This window comes from Scardinius erythrophthalmus (genome assembly GCF_964197995.2).
Source record: "Scardinius erythrophthalmus genome assembly, chromosome: 9".
Lineage (NCBI taxonomy): Eukaryota > Metazoa > Chordata > Actinopteri > Cypriniformes > Leuciscidae > Scardinius > Scardinius erythrophthalmus.
The window spans coordinates 15966434-15994266 of record NC_138229.1 but is presented as its reverse complement, the minus strand read 5'-3'; the positions used below and the strand labels follow the sequence as shown (position 1 = coordinate 15994266).

The window sequence follows — 27833 nt, the reverse complement described above, 5'->3', positions numbered from 1 at the left end:
TAGTCTGAAAATACTTGCTTTGTATTTGGAGTTAAGCTACTAATTAGAGCTTCCACAGACTTTCTGTTCTAAGCCCTGCCAATTGAGATGCTTTGTTCACAGAGGTAGATTTGTCTCAATTTGTTCAAAGTGCCCTCATTACTGTTGAACGGGAGTCATTATATATTCTGCCTTATTACGATAACATCTTCCCCTTACAACCATAATATCATGGCTTTAAAAGGTCTGCTTTCCCTGGTACTCCTAGTATTTAACTAAGATTGGTGGGAGTGGGAACCTGAGGTGAGAACCACAATGTTCTTTATTAATTAAGGTGGGCATTCACTGAGAATCCCCAGTGAATATTGTTAACTGTGCTGCTAATGCTGTTACATGAAAAAATAAATCTCAATTATTCTTCGGCTGCAATATATCATAGACAAATACGGTATGATTTTTTTATTCATTTTTTTTTTTTTTAAACATGGTAAGTCATATTATAAGGAATCAAATGTTCGTTGATCTTTTTTTAGCAGGACACATTTATTCCCATCTTTATTTTTAACAAAGTCATTTCAATCTGTCACATTATAATGATACATTTTAGTACAGCTTTATTTTGTGATTCTGAAGAATTAAGCAAACTATCTGCAGTACCAATAGACACTTAAATACTACATTCGGAAAACTGTCATGAAAATTAAAAGAATTGGTTTTGTATTTATACATGCACTTATTTGATTGTCATTTACATCATTTTTAAACACTGACAGACCATGTCTCCATGACACTTCATAACAGAAAAATAGTAAAAAAACAACTTGGAACATAAAGGCAGTATTTCTGTCTTGAAACTGAAATCACAGTGGCAGAACTATGAATCCATTTATCACAGCACTCCACAGCCTGGTGATTTCACACTCTTAAAATATATTAGACAATAAAAGGTCACTGGTTTGCTCCTTCATCATGACCACTGCCCATTCATATTTCATAGTAATGATAAATATTTGGATGTTTCAAGTGCTCTAGGAAAGGGAGGAAAAACATCACCCAATGCAATTTTCCAGCCACATAGCTGAAACCAAGGTCAGAGCAATGGAGTTCATTTGTTCAAGGTTTAGCCATCAGTGGTGGTGTTTACTTTTGCTGCTCTGTACAACTTTTCCCTTTAACTGGATTTATGGTAGCGTATAAGAGACAAAGAATAGTTATTTTCTACTTCACATTACTTGCCTCTTTAATATCCAGTTCTTGACCTGTGTAGGCAATTTTCTGTGTATTCTATAAAGTAAATATAACATAATAACAATCAGAATGTAATTATGTATTTTCCTAATGATGGCTAAAGATGCTAGAGGTAGTTTGCTGTATAATTAACCTGCCATTACTAACTGAGTTTTCTCTGCATCATTGTCTATCAGGGAGGAGCTGATGATTTCTTCGTCCTTCGACAGTCTGGAGGTGCTGCTCGACTCTTTTGGGCCTGTGCGAGACTGTTCAAAAGACAACGGAGGCTGCAGCCGAAATTTCCGTTGCATCTCTGATCGCAAGCTGGACTCCACTGGCTGCGTGGTGAGTTGTCTTGAAACTAATGAAACGAATTATGTTATGTTAAATAATTAGTTACATTTATTGCAGAGAATTAATTCATTAATTCAAAGACATATATGCATAATTTTGATAGATTGAAAAAGTCCATATTATTTTCATGCTCATATTACAAATGCTCCAATGGTAAGAAGCTCTTATCCCGTATTATTATTTTAATTGTAATTTTTTATCGATGATGATTAAACAACTAATTAAATTATAAAAAAAAATTTGCATAGCGCTTTTTACAATACATATCGCTTCAAAGCACCTTTACAGAAAATGCATGCGTCTTCATTACAATTTAGAGTACTTGGTTATCGGAGGTGACTGTGCCCAAGTAATGTCCATATGTCAGAAATGTACAATTCAAAAATAATACAAATCATGCAGTTCGCTAACGTCAGGGCAGAAACAATGACCTCATTAAGCAGTTATTACAAGTTGTGATCATAATATATATAAAATAAAAAATGTTAAACTGGTAGCCTGTGTTATTTGAGTTGTTCCCTTGTCTGTATGTCACCCTTTGGAATTACAAATGCATCTCTTTTCCTGTCACTTCCAGCCCTCTTCTTATCTCTCGTTTGATGCTTTCCCTGTTTACTTGTTTACAAACTGTCATAGCCTCAAAACAGAGATAAAATGAGCCATTTCTACGCCTGTACCATCATAAACTTCACAATGTTTCTGCAAATGTGAAGAAAGAACACCCTCTTGTACTCAATTTCTATAAAAAGCATTTACTTTTATAATTTAGGCCTTTCTTGTCTGCCGAAGGAGTTTGTTTCACTTACCATGGAAAATCGTATTTGTTTCTTCCATTTCTTTTTCTTTTACATCACACTCACTCTCTTCCTCACTTGTGGCTGTTAAGCAGCCATGAAATGAGCCAGGGTCTCTGATTTCACTCACCATCTGGCTGAGGTATGCTTAAAGTGCTTGATTTCTCATTCTGGCACGCGCCATGATAAGTGCGTTTGGCTGGCCTTGCTGATGGGAGGATTGTTTCAGCCAGGGTTTATGAAAAGTGCTGTGTCTCATCCATCTTTCTGACACTCACTTCCTTCATGATCTCCTGCTCATGTTTATAAACATGCGAATCAGGATTTGTTCAGGTGCGTGTTCAACGCGAGCCTCATTGGATATCTGTTCCTGTTCATCGTGTTGTTTAATTTGAGAGATATTTGCATTGATTGGATTTTCAGTGAAGCCTCTCAATCCTGAGTGACAATGGGTGTCAAGCATCTTTCTGTTTTGTTTTGCATAAACATTTAATCATTTAGCAGATGCTTTCATTCAAAGCTACTAAAAATGGTTTTGTTTTAACAACATGGTAGTTCTTTAAATTAGTGTAGTCTAGTTTATGTTTAGTGTTCAAATCCTGACCACATATAACCATAATATTTTAATAAATCAGTCAAAATTGCAACTAAACTTGAATGTGGTCACCATGCTTCTTTGTATTCTATGGGGGGAAATCATAGCAGCAAAAATAAGGATGGGCAGGTCAAATTATAATATAATAATATACATAGCAGTTTGTATTGTTTGATGATATTTTCAGTGGGCTCAACATGTAGAGCTCTTATTTATGTAAATCTATTTATAAAAATAAAATTACACTTGAATCACAATTGTAGATTATATTGAACAGTAATTTAATGAGTTTCTGTGTCTTCTGTGTTGTACTCGTGAGATGTAGGCTAAATTGTAAGGATGGATTTATGATGAATATGATGAGGTGTAACACTGAATTCTACTGGGCCTTCTTTCTTACATGTATTTGCATACTGAAATGTGAAATGTGATTGATTAATCTCTTATGTCTTGCATCTATTTTCATATATTCTATTGCTACCTTGCTAGCACTGAAATTTCCTTCAAGTAAGGCTGGATGGACAGCCCTAAACCTAACGCTAATGAAACAGATGTTATGGCCTCCTCAATATTTCGCAGAAATTTCAACTCTAAATTCATCCTGCTCCTCATAATAAGAACACTCCCTTCTGTTGAGCCCATAGCTCGATGTTTTGTAATTAACAGATGACTGAAGCTATAAAAATGATGCTTCAATCTGTCCAATCATAAGAGCTCGCTGTGGGCCCCCCAGAGAGCCTCATTCCCCCCCTAATCAATTATCACCTTGTCTGAGGACAGCAGTGCCACTGCTGCTTCTGTGTTTTAATATCGCAGTCTGCGTGAGCGGACTCGTTCCGATCTGCTCTGTCTAGCTGATGTATAGCACTCCTGGGGAGAGGAACAGTGCACTAGTTTGGAAATACACTGATAATCGCTAAATGATGATGTGATTAATTAGTTCCTTTTCCCGCCAGCACACTAGGTGTTGAGTGCTTTTGTGGGACACATCGGGGTGCCCGTCGTCCGTCCAGCCGTCCACATGAAAAACAAATTGGATCCTCTCTAGATCTGAGCAAGCCAGCCAAGCGTGCTCAAGAGACTTTTTGATATTGCTGACAGATACTGGTACAGTAGCTGTCTGTATATGAATGAATTATGTGTTACCAGTGTATACAATCAGAATGGCAATGAATTCCATAGGTAATGTATATATTTTTTTTTTGGCCCAAAATATTGAAATATATATTTTTTTAATTATATAAATATTTTGTACAATTATTTAAGAATTAAAAATATTTATTCATATATATAGGATATATATATATATATAAATGCATTTTCAAAAGAATAAAACAAAAAGGAAAATCCTTTGGCGGTAGTCTTACTCTGCTTTTTACCGAAGCATTCCATCTCTCCATCGACAACCCGCTCACAATCTCCCCAAAAGCTGTTCTGTCTCCTATCATGTTCTGGCTGTTAAGCACTTCTGAGTTCCTAGTCAATACTTGGCAAAGGTCTCCTGAGTGCAAACTCTGTGGGAGTGATCCAGATGCTCAGCAGGGAGGAAACACCACTGCCCCCCTTCCCCGGATCAAAAGGTGGTTTAAGAGGACTGTATCCATCTCTGTGACTATCTGCTATAGATGGACAGTCTGAGCCAGTAGGGATCCTTGGCCATGCTAATGTAGCGAGCTATAGTCCCAAAGCATGATTTGTAATATGACTGTGACTTTCAGGTTGACCATTGCCATACTGTAAATAAAAATAAAAATATTCTATTTGCAAAAACCTTATCAGGAAGGCAAAATTGTATTCTGTTTTTTCTTTAATTAGTTTGTTAACTTTGTTATTGATTAAATGTATTATTATTAGTCAAATTAATTGTTATAGTTTTGGCTCTCTTTTTCTTACATTTAATTTAAGCTTTATACAGTAATTACACTGAGTTGATGATTGCTTTGTTGTAGCAGTCAGTAGGCAGTGCAAAACTGTTAAAAATAATGACAACCTGTTGTTTAATTATCAGGGTGCAAGAAAAACACTTGTTTTTGCACATTCTAACAATTTGGACATTTTGCAAAGTATGTCAGTAATTCTGATACCTTTTGGTTTTCTGCATGAGTTTATGTGGCAAGAAACAAAGCACCTGTCATTCTCCCACATTGGCACGATTCAGTCCAGTAAATGTTGAATTCTATTCTGTGTGTGTGTGTGTGTGTGTGTGTGTGTGTGTGTGTGTGTGTGTGTGTGTGTGTGTGTGTGTGTGTGTGTGTTCTATAGCAACTGTTCATTACAGTTTTCAGATCTACAGATGCAGTGCATGCCTGCTTAGCCTAAATATAATCAATAATTTATATGTCTATGGTTTCATGTTATAATGTTTTTATCTGTAGTTATGACAATTTTAGCGGGATACTCTTCTTTTCTCTCATGGAAAAAGAAAATTGGATAATTGTCCTGTGTCCTTTGTTCTTTCCCTCCTTTCTGTTTTTTTTTTTTTGTTTTTTTTTGGCAGTTTTTAGATTTGCATAGCTTATCCGACAGTCTGAAAGGGATTTGTTCCTATATGACAAAATCACATGGGCAATTCCCTTAAGCTTTGGAAAGCTGTGGGACTAGATCCCCATTTGGAAATGAGATTAAAAGGCTCAGTAGTTCAGGGCTTTTTCAGTTTATCTTGAATTTAAAACCTTCATGACTTCATTAACTGTCTCACTATATCCTCTGCGCTACAAAGTGCTTTTCAATCAAGGATGCTTTGAGCTCAGATAGAAGACTGCAGTAATATTGAACTATGACTCAGGAATTGCATTATTCACTGTTAGATGGACACAAGGGCATTCCAGAGCAAATTTGCTGATTTTTTTTTTTTTGTTGAATTGGACATGCTATGTTCTAGCCATTTTCATGCATGCTTTCCTTGGTAACTCTTTCTCTTCAAATCTGAGCAGTGCATTTTAAATAATTATTATAAATGGCCCATTTCCTCCCACTAATGCTTTGACTCATCCATTCTTTTTAGATCTGGTCACAAAGAAAAGATTGGAAATATGTATTTGACCTCACTTGGCACTGAGGCATTTTATATTTTAGCCCAGTCATTCCCAAAGGCGGGGTCCCGACCCACAAGTGGGTCGCGGGAGATTTTGTATGGGTCGCCAAGTCGAGCACTATTTTTCAGTGTGCTATAAACGCGTTCTCATCCTAGGGCGTCATATACTGACGCTTTTGACATTTCGTCCGCATGCAACGCACATGGCACCCTTTAGCGTCAATATGAGACGCACAGGTTATGGGTAGGTTTAGGTCTGGGGTAGGGGTAGGGTTAGACCGCTAGGAGGCGCCTTCTGGCCCATATCTATCTGCGTCTCATATTGACGCTAAAGGGTGCCATGTGCGTTGCATGTGGACGAAATGTCAAAAGCGTCAGTATATGACGTTAAGTATAAATTGTGTACACTGTAATGATGAGAATATGAAAACAATGAGATGCCCTGTCAACTCTTCCTTTCTCATTTCACCTCTGCATTTTACTTATTGTCAACAACAGGTAAATAAAAAAAAATTGTGCTTTGTCAAATATCTGTATCTCTTTTAAATAGTTAAGTGGAAGCTTAACTGACCTTATAATATGGTCATACATATTTTGTTAATGCATAAATGCATGATATATGATCGTGCATGATATATGATCGTGATATATGAACTATATGGGCCTAATGTTTATTGGGTCACAAGGATTTATCGACTTTAAAATGTGGGTCCCCAGAAAAAAAGTTTGGGAAACACTGTTTTAGCCCACTAAAAAGACTATTGAAGAAAATGTACCATGTACAAAAATCTTGTGGCATGGTTTTTCTATACAGTGCAGAATTACCAAAGGACATTTACTTTGCATTGCCCATATAGCAAATATATATATAGCATATATAATTTTATTTTATATATTTCAATCTGAATATATTTGTATTGCCCAAAATATTGTATTTTCTTGCCTCTTAAAGTACAAACTTAATCTATTTATGTATTTATTTATGTACAGGATAGGTGGTTTTGAAAAATGTATATGCATTTAAACTAAATCCCTAACTTATAAAATTAATATTTCCGACTTGGTAAAATCACATTTTATTTATAATGCATTCTTGTCCTCATCTGTCTAGCTTAGTGTAACTGGTGCATAGGGATAAGGACAGAGATTGAATTCAAGTGCATGCACAGTTTTAATAAAAAAAGACAAAATCAACGATAATCCAGACCGGGAAAAAGGTAAACAGTCCACACGAGGATAACAGCAGCAATCCAAAGAACACGGAGAAAACAAGAACGTCCAAGCACCCCCGACAGAACACACGAACACCATCAGCGACTAGCAAAACACTACTGAAACATAAGAGCTTACATACTCAAGGAAATTAAAGATAATTAATTACAGGTGTGCTTTATGACAGAACCCTAATACGACAACAAGGTGAAACAGAAACCAAACACAGGAAGGGAGCATGGAAACAATGAGAACAAAATACATTTCAGCATACAAGTCCATGCAAACAAAAGACACAGAACTGGGATCATGACATTTTTTTTTTTTTTTTTTTTTTTTTTATGAACTCAATAATTCAAAATTTTCATTCAGTAGTGCACCTTTAAAGCTCTGTCATAATGTCAAATGAGTGGTTAAATCATGTGAAAATGTTGCTTTCTGTCAAACAACCCTGCCCTTTCCTCTAATGTCTTCTGTTTAGCTGATCAAACTGGGAATTTGTGATTTAAGGAATCTGCCACAGATGAGTTAAGAGACTCAGTGCCCTGCGCTCTCTACATTGCTGGTAATAAATCAGGGGTCTTGTCAGATGTAGCTTACTGACAAAATCAATACGGATGCATCCAGGGACAAGATGTGCTACTAAGATGCATTGCCAACATCTGGGCTTTGATCCCTAATATGAATGAGGTCAAATGAAAAGGTGGTGGTCAGAAAGTGTGTGTTTTACACTCATCCTGCCACTGAAGAAACTGAGGAAGCAAGGTGGTGAAGTTTATACAACAGTGAGATGGACCGATTTGTTATTTATGTTTTTTTTTTCTTTAAGGGCCTTGTATCAATAACCAATTTGATTATCAGATAGGACAAAGAGTCTTTAGTTTCATTTTGTTAAAGCTATACAATTTTGCTCTCTTAATGCATTTTTATTATAACAGCTGCTTAGTCGTGAATCAACACCCACTGTGACAGAAAATTATGCCCTTTCAAACTCATTTGAATGATTTTTGAATAGTGAGTGACTAATTGTAGAGAAGCTTGATCTTTTGTAGAAATTTCACTGTAACCAAAATAATGAAGTATTTCAGTTGTATTTCTTTCTCGTTACAAAATATGGCTTTCTAGGTAGTGGTTCTTTTGCAAGAAAACATTTCTCAGCACTTGCAGGTTATTTCATGTAAGCATCTTGAATCTACTGTATGGGCACCCACCGTAAGAAGGAGGTTATAAAGCTTATACAAACTGACATAAAACATTGTGTAAACTTGGCATCGCTAGCTTGTGGAAAAGACAGAGAAAGAAAATGCATGGAAGGAAGGATAACTTCAGTATTGGGGAGTGTTATTGTGTTAAAATTAACAAAAAAAAAAAAAGTATTTAAAATATAAATCAATAATTAGACCAGCCTGCAATGTGTCTTAATTCCATTCTCACTCTCCTTTTTTATCCACAGAAAGGTTTATGCCACTATATACCTCATACGTTTAATACATATATTTATAATATGCATATTTGCTGCATGCTGAGCGACCCTGTATTGTCTCTCTCTTCTTTTGGTAATGGCAAACTTGGAGTTCTACTGTATATTAACTGAAAGTCAACTAGACATTCAGGAATGTTTGTAGTGCTTTTATTGTGAACTGGCCTATACTTGTGAACACAAATACATAATAGTACAGCACATTGTAACACAGGCATAAGCAATAATCAGATAAGCTCTGCTATCAGCTTATGTATTATTATTTATGGCTGTGGTATAGCCATGTATGCTAAAATTGCCACATACCAAAGATAAAAGGGATATTATGACACATCAGAGAATGTTTGACATTTTTTATTATTTTTTCTCTCAGTGTCCTCCTGGTTTGAGCCCGATGAAAGATGGCACCGGTTGCTATGACCACCACATTGGTATTGACTGTTCTGACGGCTTTAATGGGGGCTGCGAGCAGCTGTGCCTTCAGCAGCTGGCACCTCTGGAGGAGGACCCTACTCTCTACAACATCCAGATGTTCTGCGGGTGAGATTACACACTTTACACACATACTGGACATGCTAAAAGGGCTTTCTCAACAAATATTTTGTTCATGGTCACAGTCATGCATTTTTAAAACAGCAGGAAGTGTTCTGGTAGTTACACCTGCTATTTTTAATGACTGAATTTCTGCTGTTTTCTTTTGAATAATATCCTTTAGTATGGTTAGTTCAGTTAATTATTCATGCAGTTCACAGCACCTTACAGTAACTAATTTTACACATTCTTTCTAAATCCGTGGCGGCTGTTTGTGTCTGAGTGTGAATTGCCACACTTTTTACCTGTTCCCACGTTTCTGTCTCTATGTATATTTAAATTGAGCGTGAACATGGCTTTAAATTAAAAACTGGCAAACCTGAACTTGCTGAAACATGCTAATACCATCACACATTCACCTGCAAAAAAATGTGGTTAATAATGTGTACAAGCTAAATTTATAGCCACTATATTCTTTTTATGTAGCTTGCTAAAAAACATATTTTGTCACATACTGAGAAAATGGAAAAGAAGTTGCAGTTTATATTAGGTGTGACTGCAGGACTCAAAATAAACTCAGTGTCTTAAGTAAGGGGTTGGTAAGAATTGTAAAATATTTTTTAAAAGAAATCTCTTAAGCCCTATTCGCACGGGATTAGTATTACCTAGGGACCTCCGGTAATTTGTAAGAATCGCAGAGGTCGTCTGTGATTTTTATCCCGTGCGAATCTGCCATGTCTGTAAAAATGTCTGTAAAAATTCCCCCGAAAATTACCTACCGTATTTCGGCCAACACAGGGGTCCTCTGATAATACCAGTCCCGTGCGAATCCCCATGTCTGTGATTTGGGCTGTTTTTCTGTGAGCTTATCGTTTCCTAAAGAACGTAATAACCATTATGGGCCGTTTAACAGTCCATTTTACGTCTGTATTAAAACTATATTAACAATAAAATCTCTCGATATGCTCTACCAATCCGATTATAGTTTTTCTCCAATAAAAACTATGAAGTGCTGCAAAAAAGAAAGACGTGATCCGGAAGCTCAACTCGGACCGTTGTCATGGAAACGTCAAATTAAGCATTTTGGCGCAACATGGAAGCTCTTTTGGAAAGTTTGGACGCTTTTTGTGGTAGTGTAACTTAGTAGTCTGTATCGTGAAGCATTTCTTTGTCTCACACGGCCTCTAAAGACGTCCATCCTGTAAGTATCTCAAGAAATCAAAGTGTGAAAGAGTAAAAATGATATAAAATGAAATAAACCAAATAAAATGAATAGAAAAACAAGCCTATCGCGACGTTTCGGTATTTATAATACCTTCTTCAGGCAGGCTTGTTGTAAATATGGACAAAAAATAAAAGAAAAAGAAGATATATTATATGTTTATACAATAATATGATATTCTATACTATATATAATATATTTCTCTAATAAATTGGTTTTAAATAAGTTCTTTTTTTGAATTGCAATACTGCAGCGCGATCTTCGTTTCAGCACGTTCAGCTAGTGAAGTGTGAATGGGTGGGCGCACGCTGTAAAGTCCGTAAACTCGAGGGAATTACGAACATTTATTTGCCCGTGTGAATGAGCCACCAAAAACACAGACGTCAGGGGGTAATTTCTTAATTACAGAGGTCCAGGGGTAATACTAATCCCGTGCGAATAGGGCTTTAGGCTCACAAAGACTGCATTTATTTAATAAAAAAATACAGTCATCATCTTTCTAGCAGGAGCGCTCCCATAGCCTCATCAAAACAGACACAGCGTCTCATTCCCTTCTATGTTAATATATTTTAAAATGTAATTTATTTCTGTGATGCAAAGCTGAATTTTCATCAGCATCATTACTCCAGTCTTCAGTGTCACATGATCCTTCAGAAATCATTCTAATGTGCTGATTTGGTGTTCAAGAAACATTTCTTATTATTACCAATGTTGAAAAGTTGTGCTGCTCAATATTTTTGTGGAAACCATCATGCATGTTTTTTTTCCAGATTCTGAATAAAAAGTTCAAAAGAAAAGCATTTATTTGAAATTGAAAGATTTTTTTTAACAATGTAAAAGTCTTTACTGCTACTATTGATCCTTTTTTTTTTTTAAATCCCCAAACTTTTAAACGCTACTGCCTTTTTAAAGGAACTTAACTCAAATGTTTTTCTGTCCTGTCATGTCTTGGTGGAAGTGCTTTTATTCTGACATGACATCACATGCATAACACATCACTAACCATTCCTTCAACTTTCATGTGCCAGCCGCAGAGAATATGACCCAGTCAGAATAAATAGCATCCTTCTTACACCTTTTTCCCTGCTAAAACAACCTCTCTTTTTTTTACTTATTCAAATTCTCTGAGATCATTCGCTGACTGTTATAGGCACGTTGCACCGACTAAAGGTGACAAATGCGCATAATTCTCTTTTTCTCTAGAGATCCTGATAATGCGACAGGCAATCTGAAGCCACTTAAATCGTTGTCTGTGTTTCGGATGTGCAGCTGAGAGGATGTGTCTCACCTACGCTGATGACAGTTTCCTGTAAAACTGTAGTATTTTACCAAGAGAAGTGAGACTGAGCGTTTAAGCCCTGACACCTCTTTCTCTCTGTTGCTTGTGTAATACAGTGCAGACATGACAGCTAAGTTTCAAAGTTCCATAAATATAAACGACTCCTGTGTGCTGTCACACTATTAGGATGATACTGTTTTGCAGTAAATAAAAAGAATTGTCAACCTTATATTCATGACGGATGCTACGCTGTGAGATCATTACTTGTACATCTGGGTAGATTTGAATGTTGTACTACTGTAACAAACAAACACGCAACTAGAAACTGATAACACTTTATTAATCCATGAATCCATATTCATACAAAATATACACTTGTTGCTTTACATAATACAGATTGTAGTATTTCCATTTCCATTTTTAAGTCTTTTCATTTGACTACAGTTGCGATACACACACGCACGCACGCACACACACACACACACACACACACACACACACACACACACACACACACACACACACACACAAAAATGTAAATAAAATGAAAACATAATTTAGGATGATTTATAAGCTATTTTTCGACACACACAAACACACATTTTACTACATTTTAAAACATGGATCAAATAAACGATTGCAATTTTTTTTAGTCTAATAATTTGTCCATTTAAAAACTAAAATATTTGTATTTTTTTTTTATTTCTACTTTCAAACTAAATACAGGTTGCAGCAAATCATTCATAACCAATATTGTGCATAGTCAAGTCAACAATAAATTGATTTAACCTGCTTTATTGCCAATGAATACTGGGTATTAGCAAATGCTGAAATCAAAGAACATTTTGATTTGACTTGTTTGGTTGTTGGTTCCATATTCTAAATTATATTAGTTTTTGATGACTTTACTATTATTCTAAATTGAAGAAAAGTGTAATAATAAAGAATGAATTGGTGGTTCATACATTTTTGACCAATAGTGGCAAGTATTATCTTACTTTGGCAGGTCAACGCTTCTTTCTTCTGTCCCTTTATCTCTCATGTCTTCCCATTGCCATATGTTTGTAGATGTATTGAAGATTATAAGAGAGGATCGGACGGCCGCTCATGCCAGCCGCTGTCAGAAGCCTGCACTGAGGGAGTGGACTGTGGGGACACAGCTGACATCCCAGCCAACCAGACTGTGTTTGGGGACCTCTTCTATGGCTACAATAACCACACCAAAGAGATTACATCAGGACAGATCCTTAAGGCCACCTTCAGGTGAACTTTTATTATGTGCTTGATTTTACCAGTGCCAAGGGTGACAGATGACTTATATTCACCCATTTTTTAATAGCAAGATTGTGCTGATGAAATGTTGTGTTGAATTTTCTCTTTATATTTGATTTATTAAATCAGTGGTTGCTATTTTCATTTCGGAAATATTAATTATATACCACTAGAGCCTGTACAGTATGTTACAGTGATCTTAACAGGCTCAGTGGTGTGTTTTTTAGGTTTGGTAAGTTAACTGATACATAACACATGACCTTCAAATTTTATTTTGGAGCTTTTGCCAATTATATTGACAGGATATGATAGGGAAAAGAGAGAAGGATGTGGTCAGGAAATTACAAGTCGTAGCATTGCATGCATTACCCGCCCCAGCACATCTCTGACAGAAAGTGCCATATGGTTTTCAAATAATGATGTGTAAACCAATATGATAAAAGTCTCTAATACTCAACATATTATTGTCACGATTAGATCCAAGGAAGACGGAGATGATTGAAAGGTAACAAGGTTGTTTAATAAATAACTCAGAAACATAGCCAGCTGGCAAGACAGCGTGCAACGCACAAACAATACCGGACACTAGACAGAACACAGGCAGGAACTTAAATACACAGTGGCGATTAACTAAACGATTAGCAGCTGTGATTAATGTGATCAGTGGCGGGAAACACAGACAAGGTAAAACTCTATGAACTGAATATAACTGAACATAATGGTGACAATTATATCATATCATATTATATACAAGGCAAGGCAAGTTTATATAGCACATTTCATACACTATGGCAATTCAAAGTGCTTTACAGAAAGGAATTAAAATAATCACAAAATAAAAGCGAGGAAAATTAAAACAGTTATAAAAGAAATTAAAAAAGATATATGGAACAGTTATAAAATGAATTAAAAGAGTAAAAAGATGATACATAGATAAACTTCACCGGTGTATCATATTTTTCACAACTCCCAGTTTTACTCTGAGATTTTCCCATGGTGATTACACTGTGTCTGTGGTGTTCTTTCTTACAACGGTTCTTTCTGGTTCTCGAATCTGTTTGGCTGAGAGCCTTTTCCAGCCGTGTGATATTCACCCAGTACCAGCACTCTAACCATTTCACCATTTGTATCACTCTGACTGTCATGGCGGTCGAGCAAATCCACCATACTTTTAAAAAAATACTACTGTTGTTGTGTCACGAAATGTAGTTTTAAGAGTTTTTTAGGCGAGAATGTAGTTATTTAGACCGCAAATATGTGACTAATATATCTGTTCAGACACTTTCGCAGATCCAAGCTCCAGGTTCAGCGCTCATGTACCCGCAGAGAGCAGCTTCATCTTGTTCAGTCCTTTGGGAATTTGCCGCTGGCACTTATGTAGATAGTGGTTAAACATGATATTTAATTCATTTGGAGTATATCAAACGGGAAATCTTTGGTCTTATTAATCTATTACTTGTTCCAGAGCAAATCGATTTTGGTTAAGGGGAAAATTAAGCTTCATAACTTTATTTAGGCTATATTTCTCTTAAATCCTATACTAGAGTGCTGCAAGTACATTTGACTGAATTGTTTACTTATGTTAATTTCCTATTGTCTTTTAAGATAGCTATTGCTGTTAATTTGAATAATGTTGTTCAATAAATATTATTTTATATAAATAATATGCTGTATTTGGTATTGATAAAGGATCGTGAAATGGACTTCAGTGAAAGTTACATTATTTACGCCGTTAGATGGCGGCAAAGACTGTCTTTATGAGTGAGTCAGAACAAAGACGAACATATTGCTTTCTTCAGCGCACATTCATTTTTTTAATATTATATTATGGACATCGACCTGAAGAATGAATGCTATATCAGATGCAAGTAATACACACTCGTTTCGTCGATCTCTCTCTCATAATACCATAATACTGTAGCCTACTCTACTTAATACCAACAAGCTTCAACGAAGCGACTCAACGTTCCTTTGTTACTAGTTCTAAAGTGACGTTTTAGAATTAGTAACTGAGGCTCAGACTCAACTGTCAACTTGAGATTTGAATCCATGGCGGAAGGAAGTAGTTCTGCACGAAAGAGTGTTTTTAAAGACACTCTGTTGTTGTTTCGTATTTATTTACTTGTGTGTGCCATCGAACTGTTGTATAAACACAATATCACACTCGTAGCCGTGCGATATGGCTGGATATCAGCACACTGTGATTACGGCCGAATCGCAGCCGTGCTGATATACAGCCAAATCGCATGGCTACGATATTATATTATATTATATTATATTATATTATATTATATTATATTATATTATATTATATTATATTATATTATTGTAATCAGAATTGGGGAAAGTTACTCTTAAAAGTAATGTTTCACAATATTGCGTTAATTAGTTACTTTTTATGGAAAGTATGAATGAATGAGGCATTTATATAGTGATTTCATGTGTACTACTGTATACACAGAGCACTTTACAGTCATATCAGGGAATCTCTCCTCAACCACCACTAGTGTGCAACATCCACTTGGAAGATGCATTACATCATTTTTTTTGTTATTGTTTAGTAATGCAGGAGAATAAATTTCAACACTTCCTTCAACAATTAAAACAACAAAATTAAACACAAATTTGATGATGTTTAACTAAAGTCATTTTTGCTTATAAGTATGGTTGAATTAGACCATCGAAGCTCAGCAGCAAAGACATTGGTAAATAAAGTGAGATTAAATACATAAATGATTTATTAATTAACATTTTAAGTATTGCAGGTTTGCTTAATAGTTTGCACCTCACCTTTTTAATTGATCTGAATACTAAATACTGAATATGTTTTTGTGCAAGTGAAGTGAATGAATGCATGCTCAAATTTAGTCTAGAACTACAATAACCATCATGTTCACACAGCGCACACAACGCCTCTTCACCTTACTCCAGATTTCTCTCAACATGGGGACAGGAGAGCTGTCACACAATAAATGGGAATACAAAGTAACATATTACTTATTTGAAAAAAATACTGTATGTATATTTTGTTGTAAATTTAAAAGTAATGTGTTACTTTACTCGTTACTTGAAAAAAGTAATCTGATTATGTAACTCATGTTACTTGTAATGCATTACCCCCAACACTGATTATAATTACAATTTGTTTAAATATGTTCCAGCACAAAGAGATGGCCTTCACTAGCTGATTCTTGTTTTGTCTAAGGTTTCTTTTTCACCTAATACATGTCTTTGTTTTTGTTGCTGTTTTTCGTTATTGTTGGAACTGCTAACTTTGTTCCTTAAGGTTACACATTTCCACCAAGTACTACATTTTATTAGCCTGTGTTTATTTATTTAGAATTTTATCCCTCGTAAGCCAACAGACAATTCATAATGTAGTAAAGTTAATGCAATAGTTCACCCAAAAATGTCTATAATTTACTCATCTTCATGTCATTCCAAACAAGTATGCAGTGGAACACACACACACACACACACACACACACACACACACACACACACACACACACACACATGTGCATACAACACTAAAATAATGTTGGGGACCCTAATTAGCAGACCGTTGGGGACTGCTATATACAGTATGTTTGTCTGAAATATACTGTAGATCTTAAATACACTGCTGTTACACTATCCAATCATCAAGGCTAATTTAACAAAAGCACAAATCCTGTGAAACAGCACAGCAGAATCCCGGTCTAGCTACACACAAAGACTCTTTGAAGGTTCCTCTAATTGAAAGAACCCTGTGATGTGCTCTGTGGTCAGCTCGACCTAAAGGTCACAATGCAAAGCCGTCAACTGCCTTTAAATTAAACACAGACAGTTTCCTGCAGCAGTTTATCCATTTACTCCAGATGGTTTGATTGGCACAGTAGAGAAGGAGGGAGGCCTGAGTGATGAAGAAATAGTGGGAGGAGAGTTAATATTATCAAGAAGCTAAATCTCAAAAGCTCTGATCTCATTTGGAGGCACCCGGAGAGATGTTGGGTTTAGACAGCCTTTGAAAAGCACAGCCGGGCCTCATGCTCTAGGACGTACTCTCTGTGCTGTTCTCTTCACCTTTTGAGAGGCATTGGGCCTAATGCGAGCTCTAATTATGTGGAATGGCGAGGAGTAAATTAAAAGTGACCATAAGCAAGTTTGGTTTAATGGGGATTAATTGGACCAGTTGAAGATACTGGATATTCAGTTGAACAAAAGGAGGCTACGGCAAGTTCATTAATCCTTCATAGAGTATCACAAGGCTGTGACAATTAATTTCAGACCTGAGGAAATAGCTAAAAATCTGGTGCTCAGGAGAAGCAGCACCTGGAAATGATATGTTGTTTGATCTTTTAAGGTGAGGAATGGAAATCTTTAAAGTGAACAGTGTGGATAAACAAAGCACTTTTATGATTGATTGAGTTCTGAGACATGCATATGCCTTTCAGTTAATCGAGGTAAGATTATCTAATCTAAAATGAGGTTAAAAAAGAAAAATAGTAAAGATTTCTGTTAGCTGTTTATGCTAGCAATTTGATTAATGAGATTTTCGTGGTTGAATGTATGTTTTTTAAAACTGTATTTCACTCTGAGGGAAAAATACACTAAGAATAAATTGTGTTTGAAAATATGCCATTAATTTGTATGCACTGTTTGTGCTGTTTTAGTGCTTCATTCGCTAAATAAATTATGCAAATCTGTTAAAGGTGCAATACACCCACAATATATGTGCTGGACAGATAGAGGAAGTTAGATGAAAAATGGCAAATGATTCATATAACTCACATGCATGCAATATGCACATACAGTACATTCAGGAGGAATTAAACATATACTTACAGAGGTAACTCTGATTCATCTCTTTCCAAAATGACGCAACAGGGAAAAGAGCGAGCAACTGCCAGATAAAACCCATCCAGAGAGGTTGAAGTTGTTTATTATTCTGTTTTAAACTTACACCTGCCGTGTGTTTCCTTTGGCGCTTCACCAAAAGTTACTACCCACAAGTCTGGGTTGTCACACAGCAGCTGCTTTTATGATCTGACTCATATCTGAAAGGCATGGTTACATTTTCATGCTGTTTAATCCTGAACGAGAGGTGCAACACATTTCCTGTGACAACTCGCCCAAAAGACAATGGAGAATCTATTAGCTCCTGTTTGATGCTTTTCAGGCCAGTGGCGTTCTCTGACAGATGAACATGCCATTTTGAAAGCCCTGTATTGCAGCGAGGGTGTGCTGTTGGATCTTTACTTTCTCTGTAAAGTAACTTTTATGAAGAAATACAGAGGACAGACATGACACAAGGGAACTTCTAAAACAAATTTATTGAGGTTGCTTTTCATAACCAAGATAATCTGGACATGAAAGTGTTTGAAGTGTTTAAGATCATATTAAAAATTCAGATTTTCAGATTCTAGTGTTTTGGTCTCTGTTTAAAAGGATCCTTCCCCCCAAATGTGAAAATCCTTTGTTTACCCTCATGAAAAGTCTTTCTTTCATATGTGGAACACAAAATATATTTAGAAAAATATGTTGTTCTTAACTTTGTCCATACATTCAAATTCAATGCTGTCTAGTGATGTTTCTAGCCAAGTGACTTTCAAAATCTTGTGGGGATTTTTTAGAGACCTATGACATTATCACCTTCTCAACACCAATTTTTTAATAACTTAAGCAGTGTTCTTACTTGTACTTTGAATCTTTCTCACCCATGTTTAATTTTTGCATTATTATTCATGCTAAGGCATATTTATATTTTCATACATTTTAAACGTGCATAGATATTATGACATTAGATTTCTCCATTCCATTCAGTTCCATCTCAAAATACTAGCCTGTTGTGCTTGTTAATTGTTAGCTCAATTTAGCTTATAGTTCATCTTGATTCGATACTGGATATTTGCAAGCCAACTGCATGTCTGTGCTCATCATTTTAATTATATGTGGTCTTTTGAGATGTAGCATCTGGCACGTTAAAAGTTGAATCGGCACCTCCCCAAGCAGTAATTGACATGTTCCTGTGCCATTTCCTCAATTTTTTTTATATTAGTGCTATTTATGTCCCAATTATAATTTTCAGCCACACAAATATGTCTGTATAGTGTATCTCTTGCTCTAATAATAACAGAAGTTTGGTGAATTTGTGAAGAATTATAAGCTCTAAACATGGACAATCAGTGTTTTTAGAAAAATTCAAAAGAAACATGGCAGGTGAAGTTTGATGTTTGATGTTACTTTGATGTTAGCTTGCTGAAAGTGTAAAATAATTTTAAAAGCTTGAAGTTTGAAGGTTTTACAGGCCGTACAGTCAGTCTGAGAGGTAGGTTGGTAGTTACTTTAGATAGATAGATGGATGGATAGATGGATGGATAGATAGATAGATAGATAGATAGATAGATAGATAGATAGATAGATAGATAGATAGATAGATAGATAGATAGATAGATAGATAGATAGATAGATAGATAGATAGATAGATAGATAGATAGATAGATAGATAGATAGATAGATAGATAGATAGATAGATAGATCTTTCTATGAATATAAACATCTTCATAGAAAGAGAGAGAGAAAGGGATACAAATACTGACAATCCAACCTTTACTGCACATTGTTGAAGTTTGCACACACACATAGGCATTTACACAGTGCATTCTTCAAATACGGTACACTGAGTGCAGATTACACACTGGATGTTGTGCTCGAGGCTGTGCTACTGTCTTTATCCAGAACGTCCCTATGGTACTGCTGACAAAACTCTAGCTTGTTGAGCAGCAGTAAGTCCATTTTATTTCTATATATATATATATATATATGGCAGTGCCATATCTGTGTACCATAGCTTTTGTAGATCAGAGTGCTAGGAAATTAAGTAAAGTATGCAAACATTTTGTTGACATCTTAATTAAATACTATACACACTTTTATAGGGCATTACAAACAATGTACCTATGCCTACTTCCACTCCCATATCTTGTGTGCATTGCCAGGATTTCATTTCGATCTTTGTCTAATCATCATGAGACTTTCCACCTAAAAACATGTGCCCTTTCCTAATTACTTTCCCTCTCCTCTGGGTTCCAGCCTTAACCAGTTTCACTTCTGTTCCTTCCCAGCGTGATTTGAGCTGGTTTTAATGAATTTTTTACTGCCCTTTGTTCTCATTAAGGGTTTGCAGAATCATGATTAGGACTACCTCTCTTAAAATCTCTCAGCTGGGTGTTTCTATCCACAGCAAGAAACTCAAAGTGCTACCTTTCTCCCAGCACTAAATTAAAACATCACACTCAGGCCATGAGGAGTCGGATAATTTTTTTAAAAGCTTGATGTCTAGTGTTTTCAAATGCTCTTACAACTTTTCATTATAATTAGAAAATAGAAAAGGAATGTTGATTTCCAGTTTACGCTGTGATATTTGCACTATTAATTAAAAATGCGAAAGGTAAAATGTGTATTTTTTTTATACTTATAATTTTATAAAAAATATTATTATCCAGAAAAATGTATATAATTTGTGTCTTTGTGGGGCTTTCAAAACAACCAGTGGTGTGTGTTTTACATGGGACTATCTGTTTGACTGACCATTGGCAGGTTTGGGGTGTGTTTGGGGTGTGAAAACCTCTTTGACAGCAGGTATTATTTTTGCAGTTCTGTTTAGTGGTTTACAAGGTACAAGTTTAAACAAGCTAAAACTACTAGCTCACAATTCTGCAATTCTAGATGAATAGATTCAGCCTTGCATATTATGATTAATAATGCATGAAATCTTATAATAACATGAATAATTGACAGCTGATATCTTGTTATCTTGCCTGGAATTGGATAACTTCATTTCCGACCCTTTAGTTTTAAGTTACTTGAATCAAAAGAAAACTAAATGTACTTGCTGCAAAAACTTTCTGAGTCTGCCATTTTGTATTTAGATGGCTTTTCAAGACTTTCCGTTGTATTCTGTCATTATTATACTCTATTATGATAATCTGCCATCAGCTGTTGCTGGACAGCAACAGTTCACCTATTTTTACATGCAGAATTGTTCTATTGTCATTTTGAATTATTTATATTATTCACTTGTTCCCATTCTAATCCCACCTGCAATGCCCATGCATCTCATAAAACTTGCATATTCTGTCTATAATTGCGTGCTGCTAGATATATTACTGAAATCTCCCTCCTGTATATCAACCCATAAGATTAATGAATTTACATAGTGTTTTCTCAGGAGACTTTTCTGTATGCAGTATAGGGAAAGTAACAGGCATTCATCATGCAAGTATCTGTTAACATTTTTGTAATTTGCTGTAATGATTTTAGGTAATTTTGTAATCTAAAATATAGAGAAAATTGTGGTAAGCTATTACATTTGGTAGTAGCATTTACAATTTATATTGATTTTATTATTTTTATTATTATGCACCAACATTTACAGACATTTAAATTCACAGGGGTTGTAGTCATAAATGTTACCCGGTATTAATTTCAGAAACTTAAGAACCGTATGTATCATTTTCATTAAAATTACTGGCCCCTAAGTTTATTGCACATTTCTATTAACTGCACGACTCTGTGGGGAACTGAACCTTTTTTCTTTCAGATGTGACTTTGACAAGCAATAACGCAGAGCTATTAATATTTCAATATGCGAGTATCTATTGAAGCGTGAGTTTCAAGTTTGACAAGAGAAACAACTTTTTTACATTTTTATTAGATGTGGGGAGGAAATCCCCTGATATTCAGAGAAATTTCTGCAGAATGTGCACCCAAGAGGATGTATTTGTGAATAGTTTTTGAGGTTTATGCCAGATTTAATTTGGCCTAGAAAACCTTCAGTTGCATATACAGTACATCTGTGGAATCTGATCATGTCCTGGGTTACAAATATTATAGGATATTGTTATCATTAAGCCAAGGAAATGACTATTTTCTTTATTAAAAGCAGGACGTTTTAAATCATCCAGGAAGTGGGGGTATTTTGCACAGTAGGCATATATGACTGTTTGTCGAACATAAATGACAGAGTGTTCCACTTTCAGCCACTTTTCATTCCTGTATTAACATAAAGCATAATATTGTAAGCCTCTGGCTTTTTTCCCTGTTAAAGTCCAATTGTTTATACAGTGCTCTGTGTATTCAGAGATAATATAATTCTCTCATCCAAGTCCACTTTTAAATCGGATATGACAGTAATGCTCAAAAAGAGATTTCGATTGCATAATGTTGCCTTGTACAATTTACTGGATGCTTGCTCATTTACGAGATGCTCTTGTAAACCGCGCTCTAGAATCTTGTTGCATTCTGCATATTTCCCTAGTGTGCTTTCTGGGTGCTTATTTTGCATTGAAAAGGAAATAGTCTATTCTATATTCTTCTTTCCTCCTTTTATTTGTACTTTTCTATGACACACATTTTTTATATCGCATTGTTCCGTTTCCTCACATGTATATACTCATTCCCAGAATAATGTAACCTTGATCTAACTTAAGATACATGGAGCGATATTGAGTCAGACCTTCTATTAATGCAGAGTTTGTGAGTTTTTGCATCTTTTGCTGTTATAACAGTTTAAACCTTCCCATCAGGTCTTCTTTCCAATGCATACTTATTTTCTCACGTTGCTTTAACTATATCTACTTTAACACATCTTCTCACTTTTTTATCTCTATATTCTTGTTTAAATTTAAACTTTCCTCAAGTCTAGAGCACTTCAGCAGATCTCATTTAGATATACAGTCATTCCTTTGTGCACTGCTTTCTTCGGTTTGCTTTTTTCTTGTTCTCTTACAGCTACTCTATCTCCTTTCAAATTTTCACCACAATATTTATGTCATATTATATACATAACAAAACTTTTAACACCATTTTAAATGTATCCTATCCTATGACTTTATTTACTCCTTCATCCTCCATTTATGTGACCCTGGATCATAAAACCAGTCACAAGTAGCACGGGTATATTTGTGGCAATAGCCAAAAATACATTGAATGGGTCAAAATAATAGATTTTTCTTTTATGCCAAAAATCATTAGGATGTTAAGTAAAGATCATGTTCCATGAAGATATTTTGTAAATTTCCTACCGTAAATATATAAAACATTTGTTTTTGTGAGTGAATGCAGCGATTTTCTCAATGTTTCGATTTTTTTGCACCCTCAGATTTCCAAATAGTTGTATCTCGGCCAAATATTGTCCTATCCTAACAAACCATACATCAATTGAAAGCGTATTTATTCAACTTTCAGATTTAAAAAAAAAAAAAAATTGACCCATGTGACTGGTTTTGTGGTCCAGGGTCACTTATGTTTATTTAGTCTGACATACAGAAGCTGGCACATCATTGCAGCAAAATCTATAGGAAAATGTATTTTTTATTGTTTTGTTTTTTCTGTGAGCATAGTTCATGACAAGCTCATATGTTATTGTTTACTGTTTATTTTATTGCACAATATCCATATTTTACAAGATTTTCTTTTTTTCAATTTCACTTAGCATTATCATTCAAATGGTTTCGTTTTATTGATCAAATTTCCCACCACCTAGCAATTTGCAGGTTATTTTTATATTATTTAGTAAAATATGTGTAAACTGTAAATAAATAAAAATGTAATGGACTTAAATGTATGCTTTATGTAATTGACAGATGACCCTTTAAACAATGAACTGTGTTTCGAGTGGATTTTCTCCTTTATCTTCTGCTATCTAGGCAAAAAAACTTTGCCCGTGGCATCGAGCAGCAGCTCCCGGATGGCATGGTGGTGGCGTCTGTGCCGACTGAATCCCAGTGTCATGAGGAGCTGTCTGATCCAGTGCCTGATCCAGAGTACCTCACTGGTAAGAACTTGTACATTTATGATCAATCACTCAACACCTCAGTGACTACATCAGCTTGTAGTGTTTCGTGATTAATTTGATTACCTAATCAAGTCATTTTCTTAATGTATTGACAGCCCTATATTATTGTTTTGAGGTTTCAAATGTAGTTCAAAAGGATGAAATGTGTAATCTGTTACCTTGTTCATTTGAGGAGCATTGCGTTGTTTGATGGTGTCTTGCCTAGCAGTATTACATAAGCTGAGTGGCAATTTCTTATTATAAATATTATAAGTCCTTCACCGAGGTCACCGCATGAAACAACTGGCTAAAAGGCTTTATCTCATCAGTCAATGACATTAAAAAGCTTGGTGTTGCGTTCTATTGGCTCAGGGTGCTGAGTCATACCATATACTGTAGACATCAATATATATCTACATATTTATTTAAAGGGTTAGTTCACCCAAAAATGAAAATTCTGTCAGTAATTACTCACCCTCATGTTGTTCCAACCCCGTAAGACTTTCGTTCACCTTCGGAACACAATTTAAGATATTTTTGATGAAATCTGAGAGCTGGATCACTCCTCCTGCAGGCTTATGGACATGTTAACTTGCGTACAAAAAGTATTCTCGTCGCTTTATAAACTTAAGATTGAGCCACTGGAGTCACTTGGACTATATTAACAATGTCTTTAATACATTTTCTGGGCCAGCAAGTTAACGTGTCCATAAGCCTGCAGGAGGAGTGATCCAGCTCTCAGATTTCATCAAAAATATCTTAAACTGTGTTCCGAAGGTGAACGAAAGTCTTACGGGGTTGGAACAACATGAGGGTGAGTAATTACTGACAGAATTTTCATTTTTGGGTGAACTAACCCTTTAACAGAATGCAGAATATATGTTGCATTTTTTATTTTATTTTAGATGTAAGTGTTCTTTTCTCGTCTAAGCATTTTGGGATGTTTTCCAAATTGGGCCCATGTTTGGTATTGGTTGTGTTTGGTTATGTCATAATAAGTCGTGATGTAAGGATTGGTTATTCTATTGTTGATTTTGTATTTGTTTGAGTATAAATGACTGATATAGTTCATGGGACTGAAACATTGCCGAATACATTTTTAGCACTTTTGCGAGTTGGGAGTGTGCAGATTTTCTGTTTTCTAGTTTATATTGGGCTATGATTATTTCCTTTGTCCTACGCACCTATTAAGTACTTGCAGGTGTGCTAGGTTAATTGTTCATTGGCTGGAAATGTTATTAAAAGATTAACAAGAATGAAAAAAGAGGGCACCTTTGAGCACAATTAGAAATATTTTATATGTATATGAAAATTTGATAAAATATTTTTTTTCTTCAGTGTGAGAAAGACATAAATATGAGTAATACTGGATAAAATACGTTGTTACTCCCACTGATCCTTTTTTATTTAAGACAAAAGTAATGTTTTTAATCTCATTTTATATGACAATATTAACTATATAAACAAATTGTAATTTTTGCGACTTTCCCCAAGTGTTGACAAAGCTTTGAAACAATTCTATTAGTCTTACAGATTATAAATGTTTGTCTTGATTAAATAAGCCTCTTAATCTCGCCCTTGACCTTATAAATCCATAATAGTAACACTCTTCACTTGGATTGCCTGCTTAGTATGATCACAACAAAGCCATTCAGCATTTATAATGTTAAAACACATTAAATAAAACAAATACTGTAGTTTGGGTCCAGGCTTTGCTTTGATGCACTTCCGAATACAGCACAGCCTCTCGTATGTTAATGCTTAATTAATTGTTTATTAAGAAAGAAAAATTATTCAAAAATCGATCCTCTCCTTTCAGATGAAGACACTTCACATTAATCTTCAATGTTTGTTTGTGTTTGTGTGCATGTGTTATAAGTTCTTGCAAACAGTTGACTGGTTTCACGTTATCTTCTGCCAGATCAAGTGGATGATGAAGATGCATAAAAATGGAGAGGGTATTAGCAAAATCATTTTCTCAGGGGCTTCTGGATGCTGCTGCCTCTGTCAGGACTCATTAGCTGACCAATCTGACTCATTTCTGGAGCTCAGTGCAGTACACGTATTCTGCGTGGCAGCTCCTTATCCTAAATACGGGGGGGGGGGGGGGACTTTTATGCTCCTGTTAATGAGAAAGAAAAGGTGGAGAGGTGAAATCCTGTCATGTCAAATGAGGCTTCAGAATGCTGCATCTTTCATCATACTTTTTCTCTCTCGCTTTGGCCACTCATATCAGACTGCCAAAGAATGAAGGATTATAGTCCTTAAGGTCTGATGTAAAATTAACAGCAGGAAAGGCCAAACAAAATACAAATCTTATGTGCTTATTTTTTTCTTCATCTGGCTGCTGTTGCCAGTTTCAGCATGTATCTTTTCTTGTATATCTTGTCATAAGTTCCTGATTAGATCTGAAGCATTCTATACTTTATGCATGGTTGAAATCTAGACTGATTTTCTACTTTTTCAATCAATAAAAAAAAAAAAAAATGGAATTACATAATATGCTGATTAAAAATGCAAATTGCATGTATCAGCACTTGATGAGAAAAGCTTACAAATGATAATTCAAAAACAGTAAAGCAGGGAATAGACATTCTTAAAAGTGACATAGTGAGTAGTTGTAAGTAAGCCCTCTGATGGCAAGTTTGAAGAACCTGTTTGAAGTGCAGTATTTATTTCATATCCAAAAACAAGATCAAACATAAAACAAAGGCATGGCATAGCATGGCATGTAAAACAAAAACAGTAACATGGACATGAAGCTTACCAATAGTGGTTACAGTGAAACAATACTTGACAAAACACATGGCAAACATGAGGGCTTAAATACAAAAGACTAATGACTAGACAAGTGACACCAGTGAACAATCAAGACAATAATGCAATGACAACACAACACATTCACATTGGGAACACATGGCAGGATCACATGAGTATAAGAGGGGATCACATGACAGACATGAAACAAGAACATGAAACAAAACCAAACCAAACCGTGACAATAATCAATAATATGTATTACAAAAAAATTTTTTTTTATTTTTTTTTTTTACATTTTTGCAGAGTAGGCAGTGTGAATAAATGTATTATTTTTTAAACACATTTTTAACTGGAGCAAATGAACACTTTAAACTGCTAGTCCTAGAGTAGCACATCTAGTTTTGACTTGTGCTAAAATTAAACAAGAAATGGCTGGCATTTATCACATTTTACAGCAATTTTATTATGGCCAACTTGATTCCCCAACCACCATTCAACTCCAATTTTTAATCCAGGCTAAAGGTCATAAGTGTATGAAATGGTTTGGTGTGGGTCTGTAATATTGCCTGAGCTACTGGAGGGTGCAGGTGCTTTCGCTCAAAGAAACAATGGTTGACATAGCTGGTCTTCAGACCTAATGGTCATGGCATCAGGTGAGACTTATGAGAGGTCATATTGGATTCTTGCTGGAAGATTAAAATGGGTAATCTGGAAAAGTCATCCTCTGTCAGTCATGCTTGAGGTTATTTATCTATTACCGTGTGACGTGCTGCAGGCCTGGAAGGGAGGCATATGAAGCAGGTGGTTCAGTATGAAGCACTCCAACCTTTCACACTCATCACCCCTGCACCTGATGCTCTCCAAGATCCTCTATTGCAAGCACTGCAAATTATGCCTAATACACGATTCATTAGTCATATTAGACACGTGTGTGTCATTAAGACTTTTAATTACAACCATAGAAAGCTCTTCGGAGTGCACATCTTGAGTCCTCTCACCATCACCACCATTCATTCAAGTCAAGTAAAACTCTTTTTGTTGTCATTCGTGATTGTTTTTGTACTTCTTGAGACTGTTAGTAAATTTAAATATATAGTGAATAGGAATTGAAAAGAAGGACAGAACAAGGCATGGTAGCATAAAGTTGTTTCAAACCTGTGTGACTCTTTATTCTGGGGAACACAAAAGAAGATATTTTGGAGAATGTTTCAAGGAAAGTCATACCAGATTGAAATGACATGAGGGTAAGTTAAAAAATGACAGATTTTTAAT

The 27833-nt window shown here is 35.4% G+C and overlaps 1 protein-coding gene across 1 annotated transcript in view; it reads left to right on the top strand.

Moving 5' to 3' along the window:
- astn1 (astrotactin 1) overlaps positions 1–27833 on the top strand; it is a gene marked incomplete at both ends in the record, with an annotated part of 225612 nt that overhangs the window by 102986 nt on the left and 94793 nt on the right. The window contains 4 exons of the mRNA XM_081373616.1: positions 1404–1554; positions 9052–9218; positions 12779–12973; positions 23674–23801. Of these exons, the coding sequence (XP_081229742.1) occupies positions 1404–1554; positions 9052–9218; positions 12779–12973; positions 23674–23801 (641 nt within the window). The remainder of the gene's footprint in view (positions 1–1403; positions 1555–9051; positions 9219–12778; positions 12974–23673; positions 23802–27833) is intronic.